This window comes from Salvelinus fontinalis, chromosome 26 (genome assembly GCF_029448725.1).
Source record: "Salvelinus fontinalis isolate EN_2023a chromosome 26, ASM2944872v1, whole genome shotgun sequence".
NCBI classification, from domain to species: Eukaryota; Metazoa; Chordata; class Actinopteri; order Salmoniformes; family Salmonidae; genus Salvelinus; species Salvelinus fontinalis.
Genome location: NC_074690.1, coordinates 7,717,677 through 7,743,911, shown reverse-complemented (window position 1 = coordinate 7,743,911; position 26,235 = coordinate 7,717,677). Strand labels below are relative to the sequence as shown.

General features: G+C 48.0%; 1 protein-coding gene across 1 annotated transcript in view; it reads left to right on the top strand.

The window, feature by feature from the left end:
• The window catches only part of cacnb2b (calcium channel, voltage-dependent, beta 2b), a 148,159-nt gene that overhangs the window by 13,290 nt on the left and 108,634 nt on the right, over positions 1–26,235 (top strand). Inside the window, exons 2-3 of the mRNA XM_055884262.1 lie at positions 14,123–14,185; positions 26,107–26,229. Coding sequence (XP_055740237.1) covers positions 14,123–14,185; positions 26,107–26,229 — 186 coding nt within the window. The remainder of the gene's footprint in view (positions 1–14,122; positions 14,186–26,106; positions 26,230–26,235) is intronic.

Genomic DNA, 26,235 nt, shown 5'->3' with positions numbered 1-26,235 from the left:
AGGGGTTAGGGTTACAGGGAGGAGGACTGGTCTATCTGAAACACAGGGTTAGGGGTTAGGGTTACTGGGAGGAGGACTGGTCTATGTGAAACACAGGGTTAGGGGTTAGGGTTACTGGGAGGAGGACTGGGTCTATCTGAAACATAGGGTTAGGGGTTAGGGTTACTGGGAGGAGGACTGGTCTATCTGAAACACAGGGTTAGGGGTTAGGGTTACTGGGAGGAGGACTGGGTCTATCTGAAACACAGGGTTAGGGGTTAGGGTTACTGGGAGGAGGACTGGTCTATGTGAAACACAGGGTTAGGGGTTAGGGTTACTGGGAGGAGGACTGGGTCTATCTGAAACACAGGGTTAGGGGTTAGGGTTACTGGGAGGAGGAATGGGTCTATCTGAAACACAGGGTTAGGGTCACTGGGAGGAGGACTGGGTCTATCTGAAACACAGGGTTAGGGTTACTGGGAGGAGGACTGGTCTATCTGAAACACAGGGTTAGGGGTTAGGGTTACTGGGAGGAGGACTGGGTCTATCTGAAACACAGGGTTAGGGTTACTGGGATGAGGACTGTGTCTATCTGAAACACAGGGTTAGGGGTTAGGGTTACAGGGAGGAGGACTGTGTCTATCTGAAACACAGGGTTAGGGGTTAGGGTTACTGGGAGGAGGACTGGTCTATCTGAAACACAGGGTTATGGGTTAGGGTTACTGGGAGGAGGACTGGGTCTATCTGAAACACAGGGTTAGGGGTTAGGGCTACTGGGAGGAGGACTGGTCTATCTGAAACACAGGGTTAGGGGTTAGGGTTACTGGGAGGAGGACTGGGTCTATCTGAAACACAGGTTTAGGGTTACAGGGAGGAGGACTGGGTCTATCTGAAACACAGGGTTAGGGGTTAGGGTTACTGGGAGGAGGACTGGGTCTATCTGAAACACAGGGTTAGGGTTACTGGGAGGAGGACTGGGTCTATCTGAAACACAGGGTTAGGGGTTAGGGTTACAGGGAGGAGGACTGGTCTATCTGAAACACAGGGTTAGGGGTTAGGGTTACTAGGAGGAGGACTGGTCTATGTGAAACACAGGGTTAGGGGTTAGGGTTACTGGGAGGAGGACTGGGTCTATCTGAAACACAGGGTTAGGGGTTAGGGTTACTGGGAGGAGGACTGGTCTATCTGAAACACAGGGTTAGGGGTTAGGGTTACTGGGAGGAGGACTGGGTCTATCTGAAACACAGGGTTAGGGGTTAGGGTTACTGGGAGGAGGACTGGTCTATCTGAAACACAGGGTTAGGGGTTAGGGTTACTGGGAGGAGGACTGGGTCTATCTGAAACACAGGGTTAGGGTCACTGGGAGGAGGACTGGGTCTATCTGAAACACAGGGTTAGGGTTACTGGGAGGAGGACTGGTCTATCTGAAACACAGGGTTAGGGGTTAGGGTTACTGGGAGGAGGACTGGGTCTATCTGAAACACAGGGTTAGGGTTACAGGGAGGAGGACTTGGTCTATCGGAAACACAGGGTTAGGGGTTAGGGTCACTGGGAGGAGGACTGGTATATCTGAAACACAGGGTTAGGGTTACTGGGAGGAGGACTGGGTCTATCTGAAACACAGGGTTAGGGGTTAGGGTTACTGGGAGGAGGACTGGTCTATCTGAAACCCAGGGTTAGGGTTACAGGGAGGAGGACTGGGTCTATCTGAAACACAGGGTTAGGGGTTAGGGTTACTGGGAGGAGGACTGGTCTATCTGAAACACAGGGTTAGGGTTACAGGGAGGAGGACTGGTCTATCTGAAACACAGGGTTAGGGTTACAGGGAGGAGGACTGGTCTATCTGAAACACAGGGTTAGGGGTTAGGGTTACTGGGAGGACTGGGTCTATCTGAAACACAGGGTTAGGGTTACAGGGAGGAGGACTGGGTCTATCTGAAACAAAGGGTTAGGGGTTAGGGTAACTGGGAGGAGGACTGGTCTATCTGAAACACAGGGTTAGGGTTACAGGGAGGAGGACTGGGTCTATCTGAAACACAGGTTTAGGGTTACAGGGAGGAGGACTGGGTCTATCTGAAACACAGGGTTAGGGGTTAGGGTTACTGGGAGGAGGACTGGGTCTATCTGAAACACAGGGTTAGGGTTACTGGGAGGAGGACTGGGTCTATCTGAAACACAGGGTTAGGGGTTAGGGTTACAGGGAGGAGGACTGGTCTATCTGAAACACAGGGTTAGGGGTTAGGGTTACTGGGAGGAGGACTGGTCTATGTGAAACACAGGGTTAGGGGTTAGGGTTACTGGGAGGAGGACTGGGTCTATCTGAAACACAGGGTTAGGGGTTAGGGTTACTGGGAGGAGGACTGGTCTATCTGAAACACAGGGTTAGGGGTTAGGGTTACTGGGAGGAGGACTGGGTCTATCTGAAACACAGGGTTAGGGGTTAGGGTTACTGGGAGGAGGACTGGTCTATCTGAAACACAGGGTTAGGGGTTAGGGTTACTGGGAGGAGGACTGGGTCTATCTGAAACACAGGGTTAGGGTCACTGGGAGGAGGACTGGGTCTATCTGAAACACAGGGTTAGGGTTACTGGGAGGAGGACTGGTCTATCTGAAACACAGGGTTAGGGGTTAGGGTTACTGGGAGGAGGACTGGGTCTATCTGAAACACAGGGTTAGGGTTACAGGGAGGAGGACTTGGTCTATCGGAAACACAGGGTTAGGGGTTAGGGTCACTGGGAGGAGGACTGGTATATCTGAAACACAGGGTTAGGGTTACTGGGAGGAGGACTGGGTCTATCTGAAACACAGGGTTAGGGGTTAGGGTTACTGGGAGGAGGACTGGTCTATCTGAAACCCAGGGTTAGGGTTACAGGGAGGAGGACTGGGTCTATCTGAAACACAGGGTTAGGGGTTAGGGTTACTGGGAGGAGGACTGGTCTATCTGAAACACAGGGTTAGGGTTACAGGGAGGAGGACTGGTCTATCTGAAACACAGGGTTAGGGTTACAGGGAGGAGGACTGGTCTATCTGAAACACAGGGTTAGGGGTTAGGGTTACTGGGAGGACTGGGTCTATCTGAAACACAGGGTTAGGGTTACAGGGAGGAGGACTGGGTCTATCTGAAACAAAGGGTTAGGGGTTAGGGTAACTGGGAGGAGGACTGGTCTATCTGAAACACAGGGTTAGGGTTACAGGGAGGAGGACTGGGTCTATCTGAAACACAGGGTTAGGGTTACTGGGAGGAGGACTGGTCTATCTGAAACACAGGGTTAGGGGTTAGGGTTACTGGGAGGAGGACTGGGTCTATCTGAAACACAGGGTTAGGGGTTAGGGTTACTGGGAGGAGGACTGGGTCTATCTGAAACACAGGGTTAGGGTTACTGGGAGGAGGACTGGGTCTATCTGAAACACAGGGTTAGGGGTTAGGGTCACAGGGAGGAGGACTGGGTCTATCTGAAACACATGGTTAGGGGTTAGGGTTACTGGGAGGAGGACTGGTCTATCTGAAACACAGGGTTAGGGGTTAGGGTTACTGTGTTGTATTACAGTCTACATGCCAGTCTACTGTGTTGTATTACAGTCTACAGGACAGTCTATATGCCAGTCTACAGGACAGTCTACAGTGTTGTGTCTACAGGCCAGTCTACAGTGTTGTGTCTACAGGCCAGTCTACAGTGTTGTATTACAGTCTACAGGCCAGTCTACAGTGTTGTGTCTACAGGCCAGTCTACAGTGTTGTATTACAGTCTACAGGCCAGTCTACTGTGTTGTGTCTACAGGCCAGTCTACTGTGTTGTGTCTACAGGCCAGTCTACAGTGTTGTGTCTACAGGCCAGTCTACAGTGTTGTGTCTACAGGCCAGTCTACAGTGTTGTATTACAGTCTACAGGCCAGTCTACAGTGTTGTATTACAGTCTACAGGCCAGTCTACTGTGTTGTGTCTACAGGCCAGTCTACAGTGTTGTGTCTACAGGCCAGTCTACAGTGTGGTATTACAGTCTACAGTGTTGTATTACAGTCTACAGGCCAGGCTACAGTGTTGTATTACAGTCTACAGGCCAGTCTACAGGCCAGTCTACGGTGTTGTATTACAGTCTACAGGCCAGTCTACTGTGTATTACAGTCTACAGGCCAAGGGTTACTGGGAGGAGGACTGGTCTATCTGAAACCCAGGGTTAGGGTTACAGGGAGGAGGACTGGGTCTATCTGAAACACAGGGTTAGGGGTTAGGGTTACTGGGAGGAGGACTGGTCTATCTGAAACACAGGGTTAGGGTTACAGGGAGGAGGACTGGTCTATCTGAAACACAGGGTTAGGTTTACAGGGAGGAGGACTGGTCTATCTGAAACACAGGGTTAGGGGTTAGGGTTACTGGGAGGACTGGGTCTATCTGAAACACAGGGTTAGGGTTACAGGGAGGAGGACTGGGTCTATCTTAAACACAGGGTTAGGGGTTAGGGTAACTGGGAGGAGGACTGGTCTATCTGAAACACAGGGTTAGGGTTACAGGGAGGAGGACTGGGTCTATCTGAAACACAGGGTTAGGGTTACTGGGAGGAGGACTGGTCTATCTGAAACACAGGGTTAGGGGTTAGGGTTACTGGGAGGAGGACTGGGTCTATCTGAAACACAGGGTTAGGGGTTAGGGTTACTGGGAGGAGGACTGGGTCTATCTGAAACACAGGGTTAGGGTTACTGGGAGGAGGACTGGGTCTATCTGAAACACATGGTTAGGGGTTAGGGTTACTGGGAGGAGGACTGGTCTATCTGAAACACAGGGTTAGGGGTTAGGGTTACTGGGAGGAGGACTGGGTCTATCTGAAACACAGGGTTAGGGGTTAGGGTTACTGGGAGGAGGACTGGTCTATCTGAAACACAGGGTTAGGGGTTAGGGTTACTGGAGGAGGACTGGTCTATCTGAAACACAGGGTTAGGGGTTAGGGTTATTGGGAGGAGGACTGGGTCTATCTGAAACACAAGGTTAGGGGTTAGGGTTACAGGGAGGAGGACTGGGTCTATCTGAAACACAGGGTTAGGGTTACAGGGAGGAGGACTGGGTCTATCTGAAACACAGGGTTAGGGGTTAGGGTCACTGGGAGGAGGACTGGGTCTATCTGAAACACAGGGTTAGGGGTTAGGGTCACTGGGAGGAGGACTGGGTCTATCTGAAACACAGGGTTAGGGTTACAGGGAGGAGGACTGGGTCTATCTGAAACACAGGTTTAGGGGTTAGGGTTACTGGGAGGAGGACTAGGTCTATCTGAAACACAGGGTTAGGGGTTAGGGTTACTGGGAGGAGGACTGGGTCTATCTGAAACACAGGGTTAGGGTTACAGGGAGGAGGACTGGGTCTATCTGAAACACAGGGTTAGGGTTACAGGGAGGAGGACTGGGTCTATCTGAAACACAGGGTTAGGGGTTAGGGTAACTGGGAGGAGGACTGGTCTATCTGAAACACAGGGTTAGGGTTACAGGGAGGAGGACTGGTTTATCTGAAACACAGGGTTAGGGTTACAGGGAGGAGGACTGGTCTATCTGAAACACAGGGTTAGGGTTACTGGGAGGAGGACTGGGTCTATCTGAAACACAGGGTTAGGGGTTAGGGTAACTGGGAGGAGGACTGGTCTTTCTGAAACACAGGGTTAGGGTTACAGGGAGGAGGACTGGGTCTATCTGAAACACAGGGTTAGGGTTACTGGGAGGAGGACTGGGTCTATCTGAAACACAGGGTTAGGGTTACAGGGAGGAGGACTGGGTCTATCTGAAACACAGGGTTAGGGGTTAGGGTTACTGGGAGGAGGACTGGGTCTATCTGAAACACAGGGTTGGGGTTACAGGGAGGATGACTGGGTCTATCTGAAACACAGGGTTAGGGTTACTGGGAGGAGGACTGGGTCTATCTGAAACACAGGGTTAGGGTTACAGGGAGGAGGACTGGGTCTATCTGAATCACAGGGTTAGGGGTTAGGGTTACTGGGAGGAGGACTGGGTCTATCTGAAACACAGGGTTAGGGTTACTGGGAGGAGGACTGGGTCTATCTGAAACACAGGGTTAGGGGTTAGGGTTAAAGGGAGGAGGACTGTGTCTATCTGAAACACAGGGTTAGGGGTTAGGGTTACTGGGAGGAGGACTGGTCTATCTGAAACACAGGGTTATGGGTTAGGGTTACTGGGAGGAGGACTGGGTCTATCTGAAACACAGGGTTAGGGGTTAGGGTTACTGGGAGGAGGACTGGTCTATCTGAAACACAGGGTTAGGGGTTAGGGTTACTGGGAGGAGGACTGGGTCTATCTGAAACACAGGGTTAGGGTTACAGGGAGGAGGACTGGGTCTATCTGAAACACAGGGTTAGGGGTTAGGGTTACTGGGAGGAGGACTGGGTCTATCTGAAACACAGGGTTACGGTTACAGGGAGGAGGACTGGGTCTATCTGAAACACAGGGTTAGGGGTTAGGGTTACCTAGAGGACGACTGGGTCTATCTGAAACACAGGGTTAGGGTTACTGGGAGGAGGACTGGGTCTATCTGAAACACAGGGTTTGGGTTACTGGGAGGAGGACTGGGTCTATCTGAAACACAGGGTTAGGGGTTAGGGTTACAGGGAGGAGGACTGGGTCTATCTAAAACACAGGGTTAGGGGTTAGGGTTACTGGGAGGAGGACTGGGTCTATCTGAAACACAGGGTTAGGGGTTAGGGTTACTGGGAGGAGGACTGGTCTATCTGAAACACAGGGTTAGGGGTTAGGGTTACTGGGAGGAGGACTGGGTCTATCTGAAACACAGGGTTAGGGGTTAGGGTTACTGGGAGGAGGACTGGTCTATCTGAAACACAGGGTTAGGGGTTAGGGTTACTGGGAGGAGGACTGGGTCTATCTGAAACACAGGGTTAGGGTTACAGGGAGGAGGACTGGTCTATCTGAAACACAGGCTTAGGGGTTAGGGTTACTGGGAGGAGGACTGGGTCTATCTGAAACACAGAGTTAGGGGTTAGGGTTACTGTGTTGTATTACAGTCTACATGCCAGTCTACTGTGTTGTATTACAGTGTACAGGCCAGTCTACAGGCCAGTCTACAGGCCAGTCTACAGTGTTGTGTCTACAGGCCAGTCTACAGTGTTGTGTCTACAGGCCAGTCTACAGTGTTGTATTACAGTCTACAGGCCAGTCTACAGTGTTGTGTCTACAGGCCAGTCTACTGTGTTGTATTACAGTCTACAGGCCAGTCTACAGTGTTGTATTACAGTCTACAGTGTTGTATTACAGTCTACAGGCCAGTCTACTGTGTTGTGGCTACAGGCCAGTCTACTGTGTTGTGTCTACAGGCCAGTCTACAGTGTTGTGTCTACAGGCCAGTCTACAGTGTTGTGTCTACAGGCCAGTCTACAGTGTTGTATTACAGTCTACAGGCCAGTCTACAGTGTTGTATTACAGTCTACAGGCCAGTCTACTGTGTTGTGTCTACAGGCCAGTCTACAGGCCAGTCTACAGTGTTGTGTCTACAGGCCAGTCTACAGTGTTGTGTCTACAGGCCAGTCTACAGTGTTGTATTACAGTCTACAGGCCAGTCACAGTGTTGTATTACAGTCTACAGGCCAGTCTACAGGCCAGTCTACGGTGTTGTATTACAGTCTACAGGCCAGTCTACTGTGTTGTATTACAGTCTACAGGCCAGTCTACAGTGTTGTATTACAGTCTACAGGCCAATCTACAGTGTTGTATTACAGTCTACAGGCCAGTCTACTGTGTTGTATAACAGTCTACAGGCCAGTCTACAGTGTTGTATTACAGTCTACAGGCCAGTCTACTGTGTTGTATTACAGTCTACAGGCCAGTCTACAGTGTTGTATTACAGTCTACAGGCCAATCTACAGTGTTGTATTACAGTCTACAGGCCAGTCTACAGTGTTGTGTCTACAGGCCAGTCTACAGTGTTGTGTCTACAGGCCAGTCTACAGTGTTGTATTACAGTCTACAGGCCAGTCTACAGTGTTGTATTACAGTCTACAGTGTTGTATTACAGTCTACAGGCCAGTCTACAGTGTTGTGTCTACAGGCCAGTCTACTGTGTTGTATTACAGTCTACAGGCCAGTCTACAGTGTTGTATTACAGTCTACAGGCCAGTCTACTGTGTTGTGTTACAGTCTACAGGCCAGTCTACAGTGTTGTATTACAGTCTACAGGCCAGTCTACTGTGTTGTATTACAGTCTACAGGCCAGTCTACAGGCCAGTCTACAGTGTTGTATTACAGTCCACAGGCCAGTCTACAGGCCAGTCTACAGTGTTGTATTACAGTCTACAGGCCAGTCTACAGGCCAGTCTACAGGCCAGTCTACAGGCCAGTCTACAGGCCAGTCTACAGTGTTGTGTCTACAGGCCAGTCTACAGTGTTGTATTACAGTCTACAGGCCAGTCTACTGTGTTGTGTCTACAGGCCAGTCTACAGTGTTGTGTCTACAGGCCAGTCTACAGTGTTGTGTCTACAGGCCAGTCTACAGTGTTGTGTCTACAGGCCAGTCTACAGTGTTGTGTCTACAGGCCAGTCTACAGTGTTGTGTCTACAGGCCAGTCTACAGTGTTGTGTCTACAGGCCAGTCTACAGTGTGGTATTACAGTCTACAGGCCAGTCTACAGTGTTGTGTCTACAGTCCAGTCTACAGTGTTGTGTCTACAGGCCAGTCTACAGTGTTGTGTCTACAGGCCAGTCTACAGTGTTGTATTACAGTCTACAGGCCAGTCTACAGGCCAGTCTACTGTGTTGTATTATTGTCTACAGGCCAGTCTACAGTGTTGTGTCTACAGGCCAGTCTACAGGCCAGTCTACAGTGTTGTGTCTACAGGCCAGTCTACTGTGTTGTGTCTACAGGCCAGTCTACAGTGTTGTGTCTTCCGTCCAGTCTACAGTGTTGTGTCTACAGGCCAGTCTACAGTGTTGTGTCTACAGGCCAGTCTACTGTGTTGTATTACAGTCTACAGGCCAGTCTACAGTGTCGTATTACAGTCCACAGGCCAGTCTACAGGCCAGTCTACAGGCCAGTCTACAATGTTCTATTGCAGGCTGATTCTATTAACCTGAATAGGGCAATTCTCTTAGCGGGTCGGGTTGACTGGGCTTTAGACAGAGATGACTCCTCTTTCTAGCAGAAATGGAGCAAGGTATCTAGAACATTCTAGCAGAAGAAAGGAAAGACAGGGAAGTGAAGAACAGTTATAACAGTGGAGCGAGAGAGGCAACAATAACGAGAACAATTGTAACGGTCGGATTAACATTTAGCTCTGATGAAAAAGTGAATTTGAACAGATTGACAACTATCTATTCTAAATGGAAGATAGCAAACCTGCCCACTGCCTCAAAACATGTTCTGGCATTCAATCAGGACTGCATTAGATTGTGTTATACAACGTTTGACAATTAAAATTAATTTACAATTAAGTCATAATCTGCAGAGTTTACCTTGAATGTGAACAAGCTAACATTGCCTTTAAAACCTGCAGTGTCATCAAGAGGTAGCATTGCCTTTAAACCTGCAGTGTCATCAAGAGGTAACATTGCCTTTAAAACCTGCAGTGTCATCAAGAGGTAACATTGCCTTTAAAACCTGCAGTGTCATCAAGAGGTAACATTGCCTTTAAAACCTGCATTGTCCACAAGCGAGATCGTATTGAATCCAGGCAATAACCCAGTGACATCACAGAATCGCTGTACAGTAAAGCAGCCTAACTTTAACTCCATTACAATCTAAAGTCCATTCCATAGCACATCGTCATTACTAACTAAAGTGGCCCAATCTAATTCAACATTATCATTATAAACTAAAACGTCCCAAGTCTAATTCTACATCACATCATCATTCCAAACTAAAGAGGCCCAAATCTAATTCTACATCCTGATTACAAACTCAAGAGGCCCAAGTTAAATTCTACATTTGTATTTGTTTTTATTTTGGATCCCCATTACTCTCCCTGGGGTCCCAAATCCAGTCAGCTGATGTTCTGAAAGAGCTGCAAAATCTGGACCCTTACAAATCAGCCGGGCTAGATAATCTGGACCCTTTCTTTCTAAAACTATCTGCTGAAATTGTTGCCACCCCTATTACTAGCCTTTTCAACCTCTCTTTCGTGTCGTCTGAGATCCCCAAAGATTGGAAAGCAGCTGCGGTTATCCCCCTCTTCAAAGGGGGGGACACTCTAGACCCAAACAGCTACAGACCTATATCTATCCTACCCTGCCTTTCTAAGGTCTTCGAAAGCCAAGTCAACAAACAGATTACCGACCATCTCGAATCCCACCATACCTTCTCCGCTATGCAATCTGGTTTCAGAGCTGGTCATGGGTGCACCTTAGCCACGCTCAAGGTCATAAACGATATCTTAACCGCCATCGATAGGAAACAATACTGTGCAGCCGTATTCATTGACCTGGCCAAGGCTTTTGACTCTGTCAATCACTACATCCTCATTGGCAGACTTGACAGCCTTGGTTTCTCTAATGATTGCCTCGCCTGGTTCACCAACTACTTCTCTGATCGAGTTCAGTGTGTCAAATCGGAGGGTCTGTTGTCCGGGCCTCTGGCAGTCTCTATGGGGGTGCCACAGGGTTCAATTCTTGGACCGACTCTCTTCTCTGTATACATCAATGATGTCGCTCTTGCTGCTGGTGAGTCTCTGATCCACCTCTACGCAGACGACACTATTCTGTATACTTCTGGCCCTTCTTTTGACACTGTGTTAACAACTCTCCAGGCGAGCTTCAATGCCATACAACTCTCCTTCCGTGGCCTCCAACTGCTCTTAAATACAAGTAAAACTAAATGCATGCTCTTCAACCGATCGCTGCCTGCACCTGCCCGCCTGTCCAACATCACTACTCTGGACGGCTCTGACTTAGAATATGTGGACAACTACAAATACCTAGGTGTCTGGTTAGACTGTAAACTCTCCTTCCAGACTCACATCAAACATCTCCAATCCAAAGTTAAATCTAGAATTGGCTTCCTCTTTCGCAACAAAGCATCCTTCACTCATGCTGCCAAACATACCCTTGTAAAACTGACCATCCTACCAATCCTCGACTTCGGTGATGTCATTTACAAAATAGCCTCCAAAACCCTACTCAATCAATTGGATGCAGTCTATCACAGTGCCATCCGTTTTGTCACCAAAGCCCCATACACTACCCACCACTGCGACCTGTACACTCTCGTTGGCTGGCCCTCACTTCATACTCGTCGCCAAACCCACTGGCTCCAGGTCATCTACAAGACCCTGCTAGGTAAAGTCCCCCCTTATCTCAGCTCGCTGGTCACCATAGCAGCACCTACCTGTAGCACGCGCTCCAGCAGGTATATCTCTCTGGTCACCCCCAAAACCAATTCTTCCTTTGGCCGCTTCTCCTTCCAGTTCTCTGCTGCCAATGACTGGAACGAACTACAAAAATCTCTGAAACTGGAAACACTTATCTCCCTCACTAGCTTTAAGCACCAGCTGTCAGAGCAGCTCATAGATTACTGCACCTGTACATAGCCCATCTATAATTTAGCCCAAACAACTACCTCTTTACCTACTGTATTCATTTATTTATTTTTGCTCCTTTGCACCCCATTATTTCTATCTCTACTTTGCACTTTCTTCCACTGCAAACCAACCATTCCAGTGTTTTTTTACTTGCTATATTGTATTTACTTCGCCACCATGGCCTTTTTTTATATTTTTATTTATTTATATATATGTATATTTTGTTTGCCTTCACCTCCCTTATCTCACCTCACTTGCTCACATTGTATATAGACTTATTTTTCACTGTATTATTGACTGTATGTTTGTTTTACTCCATGTGTAACTCTGTGTTGTAGTATGTGTCGAACTGCTTTGCTTTATCTTGGCCAGGTCGCAATTGTAAATGAGAACGTGTTCTCAACTGGCCTACCTGGTTAAATAAAGGTGAAATAAAGGGTGAACTAACTCTTCCTGGGGTCCAGCAAAATGAAGGCAGTTCATACAATTTTAATAACATGATACATTCACAAATTTCACGCCACATTATGTGTCTTCAGGCAAATACTCTACCACTACCACATATCTACAGTGCAAATTCCATGTGTACATGTGTGTATAGTGTGCATGTTATTGTGTGGGCATGCATGTGTCTGTGCTTATGATTGTGTTACTTCACAGTCCTCGCTGTTCCATAAGATGTATTTTTATCTGTTTTTTAAATCTGATTCTTCTGCTGCATCAATTACCTGATGTGGAATAGAGTTCCATGTAGTCATGGCTCTATGTAGTACTGTGCTCCTCCCATAGTCTGTTCTGGACTGGGGGACTGTGAAGAGACCTCTGGTGGCATGTCTTGTGGGGTATGCATGGGTGTCCAAGCTGTGCGCCAGCAGTTCAGACAGCTTGGTGCATTCAACATGTCAATACCTCTCACACATACAAGCAGTGATGAAGTCAATCTCTCCTCCACTTTGAGACAAGAGAGATTGACATGCATATTATTAATATTAGCTCTCTGTGTACATCCAAGGGCCAGCAGTGCTGCCCTGTTCTGAGGCAATTACAACTTTCCTAAGTCCTTTTTTGTGGCACCTGACCACACAACTGAACAGTAGTCCAGGTGCTACAAAACTAGGACCTGTAGGACCTGCCTTGTTAACAGCGCTGTTAAAAAAGGCAGAGCAGAGCTTTATTATGGACAGACTTCTCCCCATTTTAGCTACTGTTGTATCAATATATTTTGACCATGACAGTTTACAGTCCAGGGTTACTCCAAGCAGTTTTGTCATTTCAACTTGCTCAATATCCACATTATTTATTACAAGATTTAGTAGAGGTTTAGGGTTAAGTGAATGATTTGTCCCAAATATAATGCTTTTAGTTTTAGAAATATTTAGGGCTAAATTATTCCTTGCCGCCCACTCTGAAACTAACTGCAGCCCTTTGTTAAGTGTACCAGTCATTTCAGTCGCTGTAGTAGCTGACGTGTATTGTGTTGATTCATCCGCATACATAGAAACTTTACTCAAAGCCAGATAGTAAAGTTTGAAAAAAGTAATGGGCCTAGACAGCTGCCTTGGGGAATTCCTGATTCTTCCTGGATTATGTTGGAAAGGCTTCCATTAAAAAACACCCTCTGAGTTCTGTTAGACAGGAAACTCTTTATCCACAATATAAATCACATCATCATTACAAACTAAAAAAGGACCAGTCTAATTCTAAATCATCATTACAAACTAAAGCGGCCCAAGTCTTATTCCACTTCATCATTACAAACTAAAGCGGACCAAGTCTTATTCCACTTCATCATGACAAACTAAAGCGGCCCAAGTCTTATTCCACTTCATTATGACAAACTAAAGCGGCCCAAGTCTTATTCCACTTCATCATGACAAACTAAAGCGGCCCAAGTCTAATTCTAAATCATCATTACAGACTACAGCAGCCCAAGTCTTATTTCACGTCATCATTACAAACTAAAGTGGCCGATGTCTAATTCTAAATCACCATTACAAACAGAAGCAGATCAAGTCTAAATCTAAATCATCATTACAAACAGAAGCAGATCAAGTCTAATTCTACATCACATCATCATTACAAGATAATGTTGCCCAAGTCTAATTCTAAGTCATCATTACAAACTAAACCGGTCTAATTCTACATCATCATTACAAGCTAAGGCTGCCCAAGTCCAATTCTCCATTACACCAACATTACAAACTACAGCATCCCAAGTCTAATACTACGTCACATAATCAACACAAACTAAGGGGGCCCAAGTCTAATTCTGCATCATCATTACAAACTACAGCAGCCCATGTCTAATACTACATCACATAATCAACACACACTAAGGGGGCCCAAGTCTAATTCTGCATCATCATTACAAACTACAGCAGCCCATGTCTAATACTACATCACATAATCAACACAAACTAAGGGGGCCCAAGTCTAATTCTGCATCATCATTACAAACTACAGCAGCCCATGTCTAATACTACATCACATAATAAACACAAACTAAGTGGGCCCAAGTCTAATTCTACATCATCATTACAAACTAAGGCTGCCCAAGTCCAATTCTCCATTACACCAACATTACAAACTAAAGCATCCCAAGTCTAACTCTGACTCCCTTTTTTCTCCAGACCCTGAGGGACCTAGATGGTCATGAGGAGAGGAATGCCCAGGTCCAGTTGGAGAAGGCCAAGGTAGGCCCCAATCTAACTACCTCCAGCCAAGGTAGGCCCCAATCTAACTACCTCCAGCCAAGGTAGGCCCCAATCTAACTACCTCCAGCCAAGGTAGGCCCCAATCTAACTACCTCCAGCCAAGGTAGGCCCCAATCTAACTACCTCCAGCCAAGGTAGGCCCCAATCTAAGGTTAGGGGAAGGGTTAGCTAACAGGTTAAAGGGTTAAGGTTAGGGGAAGGGTTAGCTAAAAGGAGAAGGCCAAGGTAGGCCCCAATCTAAGGTTAGGGGAAGGGTTAGCTAACAGGAGAAGGCCAAGGTAGACCCCAATTTAAGGTTAGGGGAAGGGTTAGCTAAAAGGAGAAGGCCAAGGTAGGCCCCAATCTAACTACCTCCAGCCAAGGTAGGCCCCAATCTAACTACCTCCAGCCAAGGTAGGCCCCAATTTAAGGTTAGGGGAAGGGTTAGCTAAAAGGTTTAAGGTCAGTGTTAGGGGAAAGGTTAGCTAAAAGGAGAAGGCCAAGGTAGGCCCCAATCTAACTACCTCCAGCCATTGTTTCTATCTCCTTCCTTACTTGGTCTCAGAGCATTTCATATTATTCTGTATTCTGGCCCCAATTTAAGGTTAGGGGAAGGGTTAGCTAAAAGGTTAAAGGTCAGTGTTAGGGGAAGGGTTAGCTAACAGGTTAAAGGGTTAGGGGAAGGGTTAGCTAAAAGGTTAAAGGGTTAAGGTTAGGGGAAGGGTTAGCTAAAAGGTTAAAGGTCAGTGTTAGGGGAAGGGTTAGCTAACAGGTTAAAGGGTTAGGGGAAGGGTTAGCTAAAAGGTTAAAGGGTTAAGGTTAGGGGAAGGGTTAGCTAAAAGGTTAAAGGTCAGTGTTAGGGGAAGGGTTAGCTAAAAGGTTAAAGATCAGTGTTAGGGGAAGGGTTAGCTAACAGGTTAAAGGTCAGTGTTAGGGGAATGGTTAGCTAACAGGTTAAAGGTCAGTGTTAGAGGAAGGGTTAGCTAAAAGGTTAAAGGTCAGTGTTAGGGGAGGGGTTAGCTAAAAGGTTAAAGGTCAGTGTTAGGGGAAGGGTTAGCTAAAAGGTTAAAGGTCAGTGTTAGGGGAAGGGTTAGCTAAAAGGTTAAAGGTCAGTGTTAGGGGAAGGGTCAGCTAAAAGGTTAAAGGTCAGTGTTAGGGGAAGGGTTAGCTAAAAGGTTAAAGGTCAGTGTTATGGGAAGGGTTAGCTAACAAGTTAAAGGTCAGTGTTAGGGGAAGGGTTAGCTAACATGCTAAGTACTTGGAAAGTAGCCAAAAATGTGTAACTAGTTGAACAGTTATTAGCTAAATTAGCTAAAATGCTAAAGTTTCCCATGATGAGTGGGTTGCTAGATGTGTTCACCTTATTCGCCCAGCCATCCACCCCAGCCATCCACCCCACCCACCCACCCATCCACCCCACCTATCCACCCCAGCCATCGACCCATCCACCCCACCCATCCACCCCACCCATCCACCCCACCCATCCACCACACCCATCCACCCCCCCATCCACCAAACCCATCCACCCCACCCATCCACTCCACCCACCCACCCCGACCACCCCACCCATCCACCACACCCATCCACCACACCCATCCACCCCCCCATCCACCAAACCCATCCACCCCACCCATCCACCCCACCCACCCACCCCACCCACCCCACCCATCCACCCCAGCCATCCACCCCACCCACCCACCCATCCACCACACCCATACACCCCACCCATCCACCCCCCCATCCACCCCCCCACCCACCCCATCCACCCCACCCGTACACCCCACCCATCCACCCCCCCCATCCACCCCACCCACCCACCCCCCCACCCCCCCACCCACCCCATCCACCCCACCCATCCACCACACCCATCCACCCCACCCATCCACCCCCCCATCCACCCACCCACCCACCCCATCCACCCCACCCATCCACCCCACCCATCCACCCCCCCCATCCACCCCACCCATCCACCCCACCCATCCACCCCATCCACCCCACCCATCCACCCCACCCACCCACCCACCCAAGCAATCCACCCCACCCATCCACCCCAGCCACCCACCCATCCCACCCACCCACCCACCCACCCCACCCACCCATCCACCCCAGCCATCCACCCCACCCATCCACCCCACCCACCCACCCACCCCACCCACCCACTCACCCATCCACCCCACCCATCCACCCCACCCACCCCACCCATCCACCCCACCCATCCACCCCACCCACCCCACCCACCCACCCATCCACCCCACCCACCCACCCACCCACCCTACCCATCCACCCCACCCATCCACCCCACCCATCCACCCCACCCATCCACCCTACCCATCCACCCCAGCCATCCACCCCACCCATCCACCCCACCCACCCACCCCACCCATCCACCCCAGCCATCCACCCCACCCATCCACCCCACCCATCCACCACACCCATCCACCCCCCCATCCACCAAACCCATCCACCCCACCCATCCACCCCACCCACCCACCCACCCACCCACCCACCCATCCACCACACCCATACACCCCACCCATCCACCCCCCCCATCCACCCCCCCACCCACCCCATCCACCCCACCCATCCACCCCACCCATCCACCCCCCATCCACCCCACCCACCCACCCCACCCACCCACCCCCCCACCCATCCACCCACCCCCCCACCCATCCACCACACCCATCCACCCCACCCATCCACCCCCCCCATCCACCCCCCCACCCACCCCATCCACCCCACCCATCCACCCCACCCATCCACCCCCCATCCACCCCACCCACCCACCCCACCCACCCACCCCCCCACCCATCCACCCACCCCCCCACCCATCCACCACACCCATCCACCACACCCATCCACCCCCCCCATCCACCCCACCACCCCATCCACCCCACCACCCATCCACCCCCCCCATCCACCCCACCCACCCACCCCCCCCACCCACCCCATCCACCCCCCCATCCACCCCACCCATCCACCCCACCCATCCACCCCACCCATCCACCCCATCCACCCCACCCATCCACCCCAACCACCCAAGCCATCCACCCCACCCAAGCCATCCACCCCACCCATCCACCCCAGCCATCCACCCCACCCCACCCACCCCAGCCATCCACCCCACCCATCCACCCCAGCCATCCACCCCACCCACCCACCCCACCCACCCCACCCATCCACCCCATCCACCCCACCCATCCACCCCACCCACCCACCCCACCCATCCACCCCAGCCATCCACCCCACCCACCCACCCATCCACCCCAGCCATCCACCCCACCCACCCACCCATCCACCCCAGCCATCCACCCCACCCACCCACCCATCCACCCCAGCCATCCACCCCACCCACCCACCCATCCACCCCAGCCATCCACCCCACCCACCCACCCATCCATCCACCCCACCCATCCACCACACCCATCCACCCCACCCATCCACCCGACCCATCCACCCCACCCATCCACCCCACCCACCCCACCCACCCATCCACTCCACCCATCCACCCCACCCATCCACCCCATCCACCCATACACCCCACCCATCCACCCCACTCATCCACCCATCCACCCCACCCATCCACTCCACCCCAGCATCCACCCCACCCATCCAATCCGACCAACCACCATTCTTTCCTTTTTTTATTAATAAAGGTATATGTAACCAGATCAAACGTAACATATCATACTCATTTGAATATACCTGATTTACATTTGATTATGTTACGTCTACTCAGAGACCAGGCTGCCTCCCCATGTTCTCTCTTCTCTCTGTTACCAGTACAAGTCTGTTGTCTTCCCTGTTACCAGTACGTCTGTTGTCTTCTCTGTTACCAGTACGTCTGTTGTCTTCCCTGTTACCAGTACAAGTCTGTTGTCTTCTCTGTTACCAGTACAAGTCTGTTGTCTTCCCTGTTACCAGTACAAGTCTGTTGTCTTCCCTGTTACCAGTACAAGTCTGTTGTCTTCCCTGTTACCAGTACAAGTCTGTTGTCTTCTCTGTTACCAGTACGTCTGTTGTCTTCCCTGTTACCAGTACGTCTGTTGTCTTCTCTGTTACCAGTACAAGCCTGTTGTCTTCCCTGTTACCAGTACAAGTCTGTTGTCTTCTCTGTTACCAGTACAAGTCTGTTGTCTTCTCTGTTACCAGTACAAGTCTGTTGTCTTCCCTGTTACCAGTACAAGTCTGTTGTCTTCTCTGTTACCAGTACAAGTCTGTTGTCTTCCCTGTTACCAGTACAAGTCTGTTGTCTTCTCTGTTACCAGTACAAGTCTGTCTTCCCTGTTACCAGTACAAGTCTGTTGTCTTCCCTGTTACCAGTACAAGTCTGTTGTCTTCTCTGTTACCAGTACAAGTCTGTCTTCTCTGTTACCAGTACAAGTCTGTTGTCTTCTCTGTTACCAGTACGTCTGTTGTCTTCTATGTTACCAGTACAAGTCTGTTGTCTTCTCTGTTACCAGTACGTCTGTTGTCTTCTCTGTTACCAGTACAAGTCTGTTGTCTTCCCTGTTACCAGTACAAGTCTGTTGTCTTCCCTGTTACCAGTACAAGTCTGTTGTCTTCCCTGTTACCAGTACAAGTCTGTTGTCTTCCCTGTTACCAGTACAAGTCTGTTGTCTTCCCTGTTACCAGTACAAGTCTGTTGTCTTCCCTGTTACCAGTACAAGTCTGTTGTCTTCCCTGTTACCAGTACAAGTCTGTTGTCTTCCCTGTTACCAGTACACGTCTGTTGTCTTCTCTGTTACCAGTACAAGTCTGTTGTCTTCTCTGTTACCAGTACAAGTCTGTTGTCTTCTCTGTTACCAGTACAAGTCTGTTGTCTTCTCTGTTACCAGTACAAGTCTGTTGTCTTCCCTGTTACCAGTACGTCTGTTGTCTTCTCTGTTACCAGTACGTATGTTGTCTTCCCTGTTACCAGTACAAGTCTGTTGTCTTCCCTGTTACCAGTACAAGTCTGTTGTCTTCCCTGTTACCAGTACAAGTCTGTTGTCTTCTCTGTTACCAGTACGTCTGTTGTCTTCTCTGTTACCAGTACAAGTCTGTTGTCTTCTCTGTTACCAGTACGTCTGTTGTCTTCTCTGTTACCAGTACGTATGTTGTCTTCCCTGTTACCAGTACAAGTCTGTTGTCTTCCCTGTTACCAGTACAAGTCTGTTGTCTTCTCTGTTACCAGTACAAGTCTGTTGTCTTCCCTGTTACCAGTACAAGTCTGTTGTCTTCTCTGTTACCAGTACGTCTGTTGTCTTCCCTGTTACCAGTACAAGTCTGTTGTCTTCTCTGTTACCAGTACAAGTCTGTTGTCTTCCCTGTTACCAGTACAAGTCTGTTGTCTTCTCTGTTTAACCAGTACAAGTCTGTTGTCTTCCCTGTTACCAGTACAAGTCTGTTGGCTTCTCTGTTACCAGTACGTCTGTTGTCTTCCCTGTTACCAGTACGTCTGTTGTCTTCTCTGTTACCAGTACAAGTCTGTTGTCTTCTCTGTTACCAGTACAAGTCTGTTGTCTTCCCTGTTACCAGTACAAGTCTGTTGTCTTCCCTGTTTAACCAGTACAAGTCTGTTGTCTTCCCTGTTACCAGTACAAGTCTGTTGTCTTCTCTGTTACCAGTACAAGTCTGTTGTCTTCTCTGTTACCAGTACAAGTCTGTTGTCTTCTCTGTTTGACCAGTACAAGTCTGTTGTCTTCCCTGTTACCAGTACAAGTCTGTTGTCTTCTCTGTTACCAGTACAAGTCTGTTGTCTTCTCTGTTACCAGTACAAGTCTGTTGTCTTCTCTGTTTAACCAGTACAAGTCTGTTGTCTTCTCTGTTACCAGTACAAGTCTGTTGTCTTCCCTGTTACCAGTACAAGTCTGTTGTCTTCCCTGTTACCAGTACAAGTATGTTGTCTTCCCTGTTACCAGTACAAGTCTGTTGTCTTCCCTGTTACCAGTACAAGTCTGTTGTCTTCCCTGTTACCAGTACAAGTCTGTTGTCTTCCCTGTTACCAGTACAAGTCTGTTGTCTTCCCTGTTACCAGTACAAGTCTGTTGTCTTCCCTGTTACCAGTACAAGTCTGTTGTCTTCCCTGTTACCAGTACAAGTCTGTTGTCTTCCCTGTTACCAGTACAAGTCTGTTGTCTTCCCTGTTACCAGTACAAGTCTGTTGTCTTCCCTGTTACCAGTACAAGTCTGTTGTCTTCTCTGTTACCAGTACAAGTCTGTTGTCTTCTCTGTTACCAGTACGTCTGTTGTCTTCCCTGTTACCAGTACAAGTCTGTTGTCTTCCCTGTTACCAGTACAAGTCTGTTGTCTTCCCTGTTTAACCAGTACAAGTCTGTTGTCTTCTCTATGTTACCAGTACAAGTCTGTTGTCTTCCCTGTTACCAGTACAAGTCTGTTGTCTTCCCTGTTACCAGTACAAGTCTGTTGTCTTCTCTGTTACCAGTACAAGTCTGTTGTCTTCTCTGTTACCAGTACAAGTCTGTTGTCTTCCCTGTTACCAGTACAAGTCTGTTGTCTTCCCTGTTACCAGTACAAGTCTGTTGTCTTCTCTGTTACCAGTACAAGTCTGTTGTCTTCTCTGTTACCAGTACAAGTCTGTTGTCTTCTCTGTTACCAGTACGTATGTTGTCTTCCCTGTTACCAGTACAAGTCTGTTGTCTTCCCTGTTACCAGTACAAGTCTGTTGTCTTCTCTGTTACCAGTACGTATGTTGTCTTCCCTGTTACCAGTACAAGTCTGTTGTCTTCCCTGTTACCAGTACGTCTGTTGTCTTCCCTGTTACCAGTACAAGTCTGTTGTCTTCCCTGTTACCAGTACAAGTCTGTTGTCTTCTCTGTTACCAGTACAAGTCTGTTGTCTTCCCTGTTACCAGTACAAGTCTGTTGTCTTCTTTGTTACCAGTACAAGTCTGTTGTCTTCTCTGTTACCAGTACAAGTCTGTTGTCTTCTCTGTTACCAGTACGTATGTTGTCTTCCCTGTTACCAGTACAAGTCTGTTGTCTTCTCTGTTACCAGTACAAGTCTGTTGTCTTCCCTGTTACCAGTACAAGTCTGTTGTCTTCTCTGTTACCAGTACAAGTCTGTTGTCTTCTCTGTTACCAGTACAAGTCTGTTGTCTTCCCTGTTACCAGTACAAGTCTGTTGTCTTCCCTGTTACCAGTACAAGTCTGTTGTCTTCTCTGTTACCAGTACAAGTCTGTTGTCTTCCCTGTTACCAGTACAAGTCTGTTGTCTTCTCTGTTACCAGTACAAGTCTGTTGTCTTCTCTGTTACCAGTACGTCTGTTGTCTTCTCTGTTACCAGTACAAGCCTGTTGTCTTCCCTGTTACCAGTACAAGTCTGTTGTCTTCCCTGTTACCAGTACAAGTCTGTTGTCTTCCCTGTTACCAGTACAAGTCTGTTGTCTTCTCTGTTACCAGTACAAGTCTGTTGTCTTCTCTGTTACCAGTACGTCTGTTGTCTTCCCTGTTACCAGTACAAGTCTGTTGTCTTCTCTGTTACCAGTACAAGTCTGTTGTCTTCCCTGTTACCAGTACAAGTATGTTGTCTTCTCTGTTACCAGTACAAGTCTGTTGTCTTCTCTGTTACCAGTACAAGTCTGTTGTCTTCCCTGTTACCAGTACAAGTCTGTTGTCTTCCCTGTTACCAGTACAAGTCTGTTGTCTTCTCTGTTACCAGTACAAGTCTGTTGTCTTCCCTGTTACCAGTACAAGTCTGTTGTCTTCTCTGTTACCAGTACAAGTCTGTTGTCTTCTCTGTTACCAGTACGTCTGTTGTCTTCTCTGTTACCAGTACAAGCCTGTTGTCTTCCCTGTTACCAGTACAAGTCTGTTGTCTTCCCTGTTACCAGTACAAGTCTGTTGTCTTCTCTGTTACCAGTACAAGTCTGTTGTCTTCTCTGTTACCAGTACAAGTCTGTTGTCTTCCCTGTTACCAGTACAAGTCTGTTGTCTTCCCTGTTTAACCAGTACAAGTCTGTTGTCTTCCCTGTTACCAGTACAAGTCTGTTGTCTTCTCTGTTACCAGTACAAGTCTGTTGTCTTCTCTGTTACCAGTACAAGTCTGTTGTCTTCTCTGTTTAACCAGTACAAGTCTGTTGTCTTCCCTGTTACCAGTACAAGTCTGTTGTCTTCTCTGTTACCAGTACAAGTCTGTTGTCTTCTCTGTTACCAGTACAAGTCTGTTGTCTTCTCTGTTTAACCAGTACAAGTCTGTTGTCTTCTCTGTTACCAGTACAAGTCTGTTGTCTTCCCTGTTACCAGTACAAGTCTGTTGTCTTCCCTGTTACCAGTACAAGTATGTTGTCTTCCCTGTTACCAGTACGTCTGTTGTCTTCCCTGTTACCAGTACGTCTGTTGTCTTCTCTGTTACCAGGACAAGTCTGTTGTCTTCCCTGTTACCAGTACAAGTCTGTTGTCTTCCCTGTTACCAGTACAAGTCTGTTGTCTTCCCTGTTACCAGTACAAGTCTGTTGTCTTCCCTGTTACCAGTACAAGTCTGTTGTCTTCCCTGTTACCAGTACAAGTCTGTTGTCTTCCCTGTTACCAGTACAAGTCTGTTGTCTTCCCTGTTACCAGTACAAGTCTGTTGTCTTCCCTGTTACCAGTACAAGTCTGTTGTCTTCCCTGTTACCAGTACAAGTCTGTTGTCTTCCCTGTTACCAGTACAAGTCTGTTGTCTTCCCTGTTACCAGTACAAGTCTGTTGTCTTCTCTGTTACCAGTACAAGTCTGTTGTCTTCTCTGTTACCAGTACGTCTGTTGTCTTCCCTGTTACCAGTACAAGTCTGTTGTCTTCCCTGTTACCAGTACAAGTCTGTTGTCTTCCCTGTTTAACCAGTACAAGTCTGTTGTCTTCTCTATGTTACCAGTACAAGTCTGTTGTCTTCCCTGTTACCAGTACAAGTCTGTTGTCTTCCCTGTTACCAGTACAAGTCTGTTGTCTTCTCTGTTACCAGTACAAGTCTGTTGTCTTCTCTGTTACCAGTACAAGTCTGTTGTCTTCCCTGTTACCAGTACAAGTCTGTTGTCTTCCCTGTTACCAGTACAAGTCTGTTGTCTTCTCTGTTACCAGTACAAGTCTGTTGTCTTCTCTGTTACCAGTACAAGTCTGTTGTCTTCTCTGTTACCAGTACGTATGTTGTCTTCCCTGTTACCAGTACAAGTCTGTTGTCTTCCCTGTTACCAGTACAAGTCTGTTGTCTTCTCTGTTACCAGTACGTATGTTGTCTTCCCTGTTACCAGTACAAGTCTGTTGTCTTCCCTGTTACCAGTACGTCTGTTGTCTTCCCTGTTACCAGTACAAGTCTGTTGTCTTCCCTGCTACCAGTACAAGTCTGTTGTCTTCTCTGTTACCAGTACAAGTCTGTTGTCTTCCCTGTTACCAGTACAAGTCTGTTGTCTTCTCTGTTACCAGTACAAGTCTGTTGTCTTCTCTGTTACCAGTACAAGTCTGTTGTCTTCTCTGTTACCAGTACGTATGTTGTCTTCCCTGTTACCAGTACAAGTCTGTTGTCTTCTCTGTTACCAGTACAAGTCTGTTGTCTTCCCTGTTACCAGTACAAGTCTGTTGTCTTCTCTGTTACCAGTACAAGTCTGTTGTCTTCTCTGTTACCAGTACAAGTCTGTTGTCTTCCCTGTTACCAGTACAAGTCTGTTGTCTTCCCTGTTACCAGTACAAGTCTGTTGTCTTCTCTGTTACCAGTACAAGTCTGTTGTCTTCCCTGTTACCAGTACAAGTCTGTTGTCTTCTCTGTTACCAGTACAAGTCTGTTGTCTTCTCTGTTACCAGTACGTCTGTTGTCTTCTCTGTTACCAGTACAAGCCTGTTGTCTTCCCTGTTACCAGTACAAGTCTGTTGTCTTCCCTGTTACCAGTACAAGTCTGTTGTCTTCCCTGTTACCAGTACAAGTCTGTTGTCTTCTCTGTTACCAGTACAAGTCTGTTGTCTTCTCTGTTACCAGTACGTCTGTTGTCTTCCCTGTTACCAGTACAAGTCTGTTGTCTTCTCTGTTACCAGTACAAGTCTGTTGTCTTCCCTGTTACCAGTACAAGTCTGTTGTCTTCTCTGTTACCAGTACAAGTCTGTTGTCTTCTCTGTTACCAGTACAAGTCTGTTGTCTTCCCTGTTACCAGTACAAGTCTGTTGTCTTCCCTGTTACCAGTACAAGTCTGTTGTCTTCCCTGTTACCAGTACAAGTCTGTTGTCTTCTCTGTTACCAGTACAAGTCTGTTGTCTTCTCTGTTACCAGTACAAGTCTGTTGTCTTCTCTGTTACCAGTACGTATGTTGTCTTCCCTGTTACCAGTACAAGTCTGTTGTCTTCCCTGTTACCAGTACAAGTCTGTTGTCTTCTCTGTTACCAGTACGTATGTTGTCTTCCCTGTTACCAGTACAAGTCTGTTGTCTTCCCTGTTACCAGTACGTCTGTTGTCTTCCCTGTTACCAGTACAAGTCTGTTGTCTTCCCTGTTACCAGTACAAGTCTGTTGTCTTCTCTGTTACCAGTACAAGTCTGTTGTCTTCCCTGTTACCAGTACAAGTCTGTTGTCTTCTCTGTTACCAGTACAAGTCTGTTGTCTTCTCTGTTACCAGTACAAGTCTGTTGTCTTCTCTGTTACCAGTACGTATGTTGTCTTCCCTGTTACCAGTACAAGTCTGTTGTCTTCTCTGTTACCAGTACAAGTCTGTTGTCTTCCCTGTTACCAGTACAAGTCTGTTGTCTTCTCTGTTACCAGTACAAGTCTGTTGTCTTCTCTGTTACCAGTACAAGTCTGTTGTCTTCCCTGTTACCAGTACAAGTCTGTTGTCTTCCCTGTTACCAGTACAAGTCTGTTGTCTTCTCTGTTACCAGTACAAGTCTGTTGTCTTCCCTGTTACCAGTACAAGTCTGTTGTCTTCTCTGTTACCAGTACAAGTCTGTTGTCTTCTCTGTTACCAGTACGTCTGTTGTCTTCTCTGTTACCAGTACAAGCCTGTTGTCTTCCCTGTTACCAGTACAAGTCTGTTGTCTTCCCTGTTACCAGTACAAGTCTGTTGTCTTCCCTGTTACCAGTACAAGTCTGTTGTCTTCTCTGTTACCAGTACAAGTCTGTTGTCTTCTCTGTTACCAGTACGTCTGTTGTCTTCCCTGTTACCAGTACAAGTCTGTTGTCTTCTCTGTTACCAGTACAAGTCTGTTGTCTTCCCTGTTACCAGTACAAGTCTGTTGTCTTCTCTGTTACCAGTACAAGTCTGTTGTCTTCTCTGTTACCAGTACAAGTCTGTTGTCTTCCCTGTTACCAGTACAAGTCTGTTGTCTTCCCTGTTACCAGTACAAGTCTGTTGTCTTCTCTGTTACCAGTACAAGTCTGTTGTCTTCCCTGTTACCAGTACAAGTCTGTTGTCTTCTCTGTTACCAGTACAAGTCTGTTGTCTTCTCTGTTACCAGTACGTCTGTTGTCTTCTCTGTTACCAGTACAAGCCTGTTGTCTTCCCTGTTACCAGTACAAGTCTGTTGTCTTCCCTGTTACCAGTACAAGTCTGTTGTCTTCCCTGTTACCAGTACAAGTCTGTTGTCTTCTCTGTTACCAGTACAAGTCTGTTGTCTTCTCTGTTACCAGTACGTCTGTTGTCTTCCCTGTTACCAGTACAAGTCTGTTGTCTTCTCTGTTACCAGTACAAGTCTGTTGTCTTCCCTGTTACCAGTACAAGTATGTTGTCTTCCCTGTTACCAGTACGTCTGTTGTCTTCCCTGTTACCAGTACGTCTGTTGTCTTCCCTGTTACCAGTACAAGTCTGTTGTCTTCTCTGTTACCAGTACAAGTCTGTTGTCTTCTCTGTTACCATTACAAGTCTGTTGTCTTCTCTGTTACCAGTGCAAGTCTGTTGTCTTCTCTGTTACCAGTACAAGTCTGTTGTCTTCCCTGTTACCAGTACAAGTCTGTTGTCTTCCCTGTTACCAGTACAAGCCTGTGGCGTTTGCTGTGCGGTGTAACTTCTATTACATACCGGCAGACGACGACAACATCCCAGTACCAGGCCAGGCTGTCACCTTCGAGGCCAGAGACTTTCTACACGTCAAAGAGGTTAGA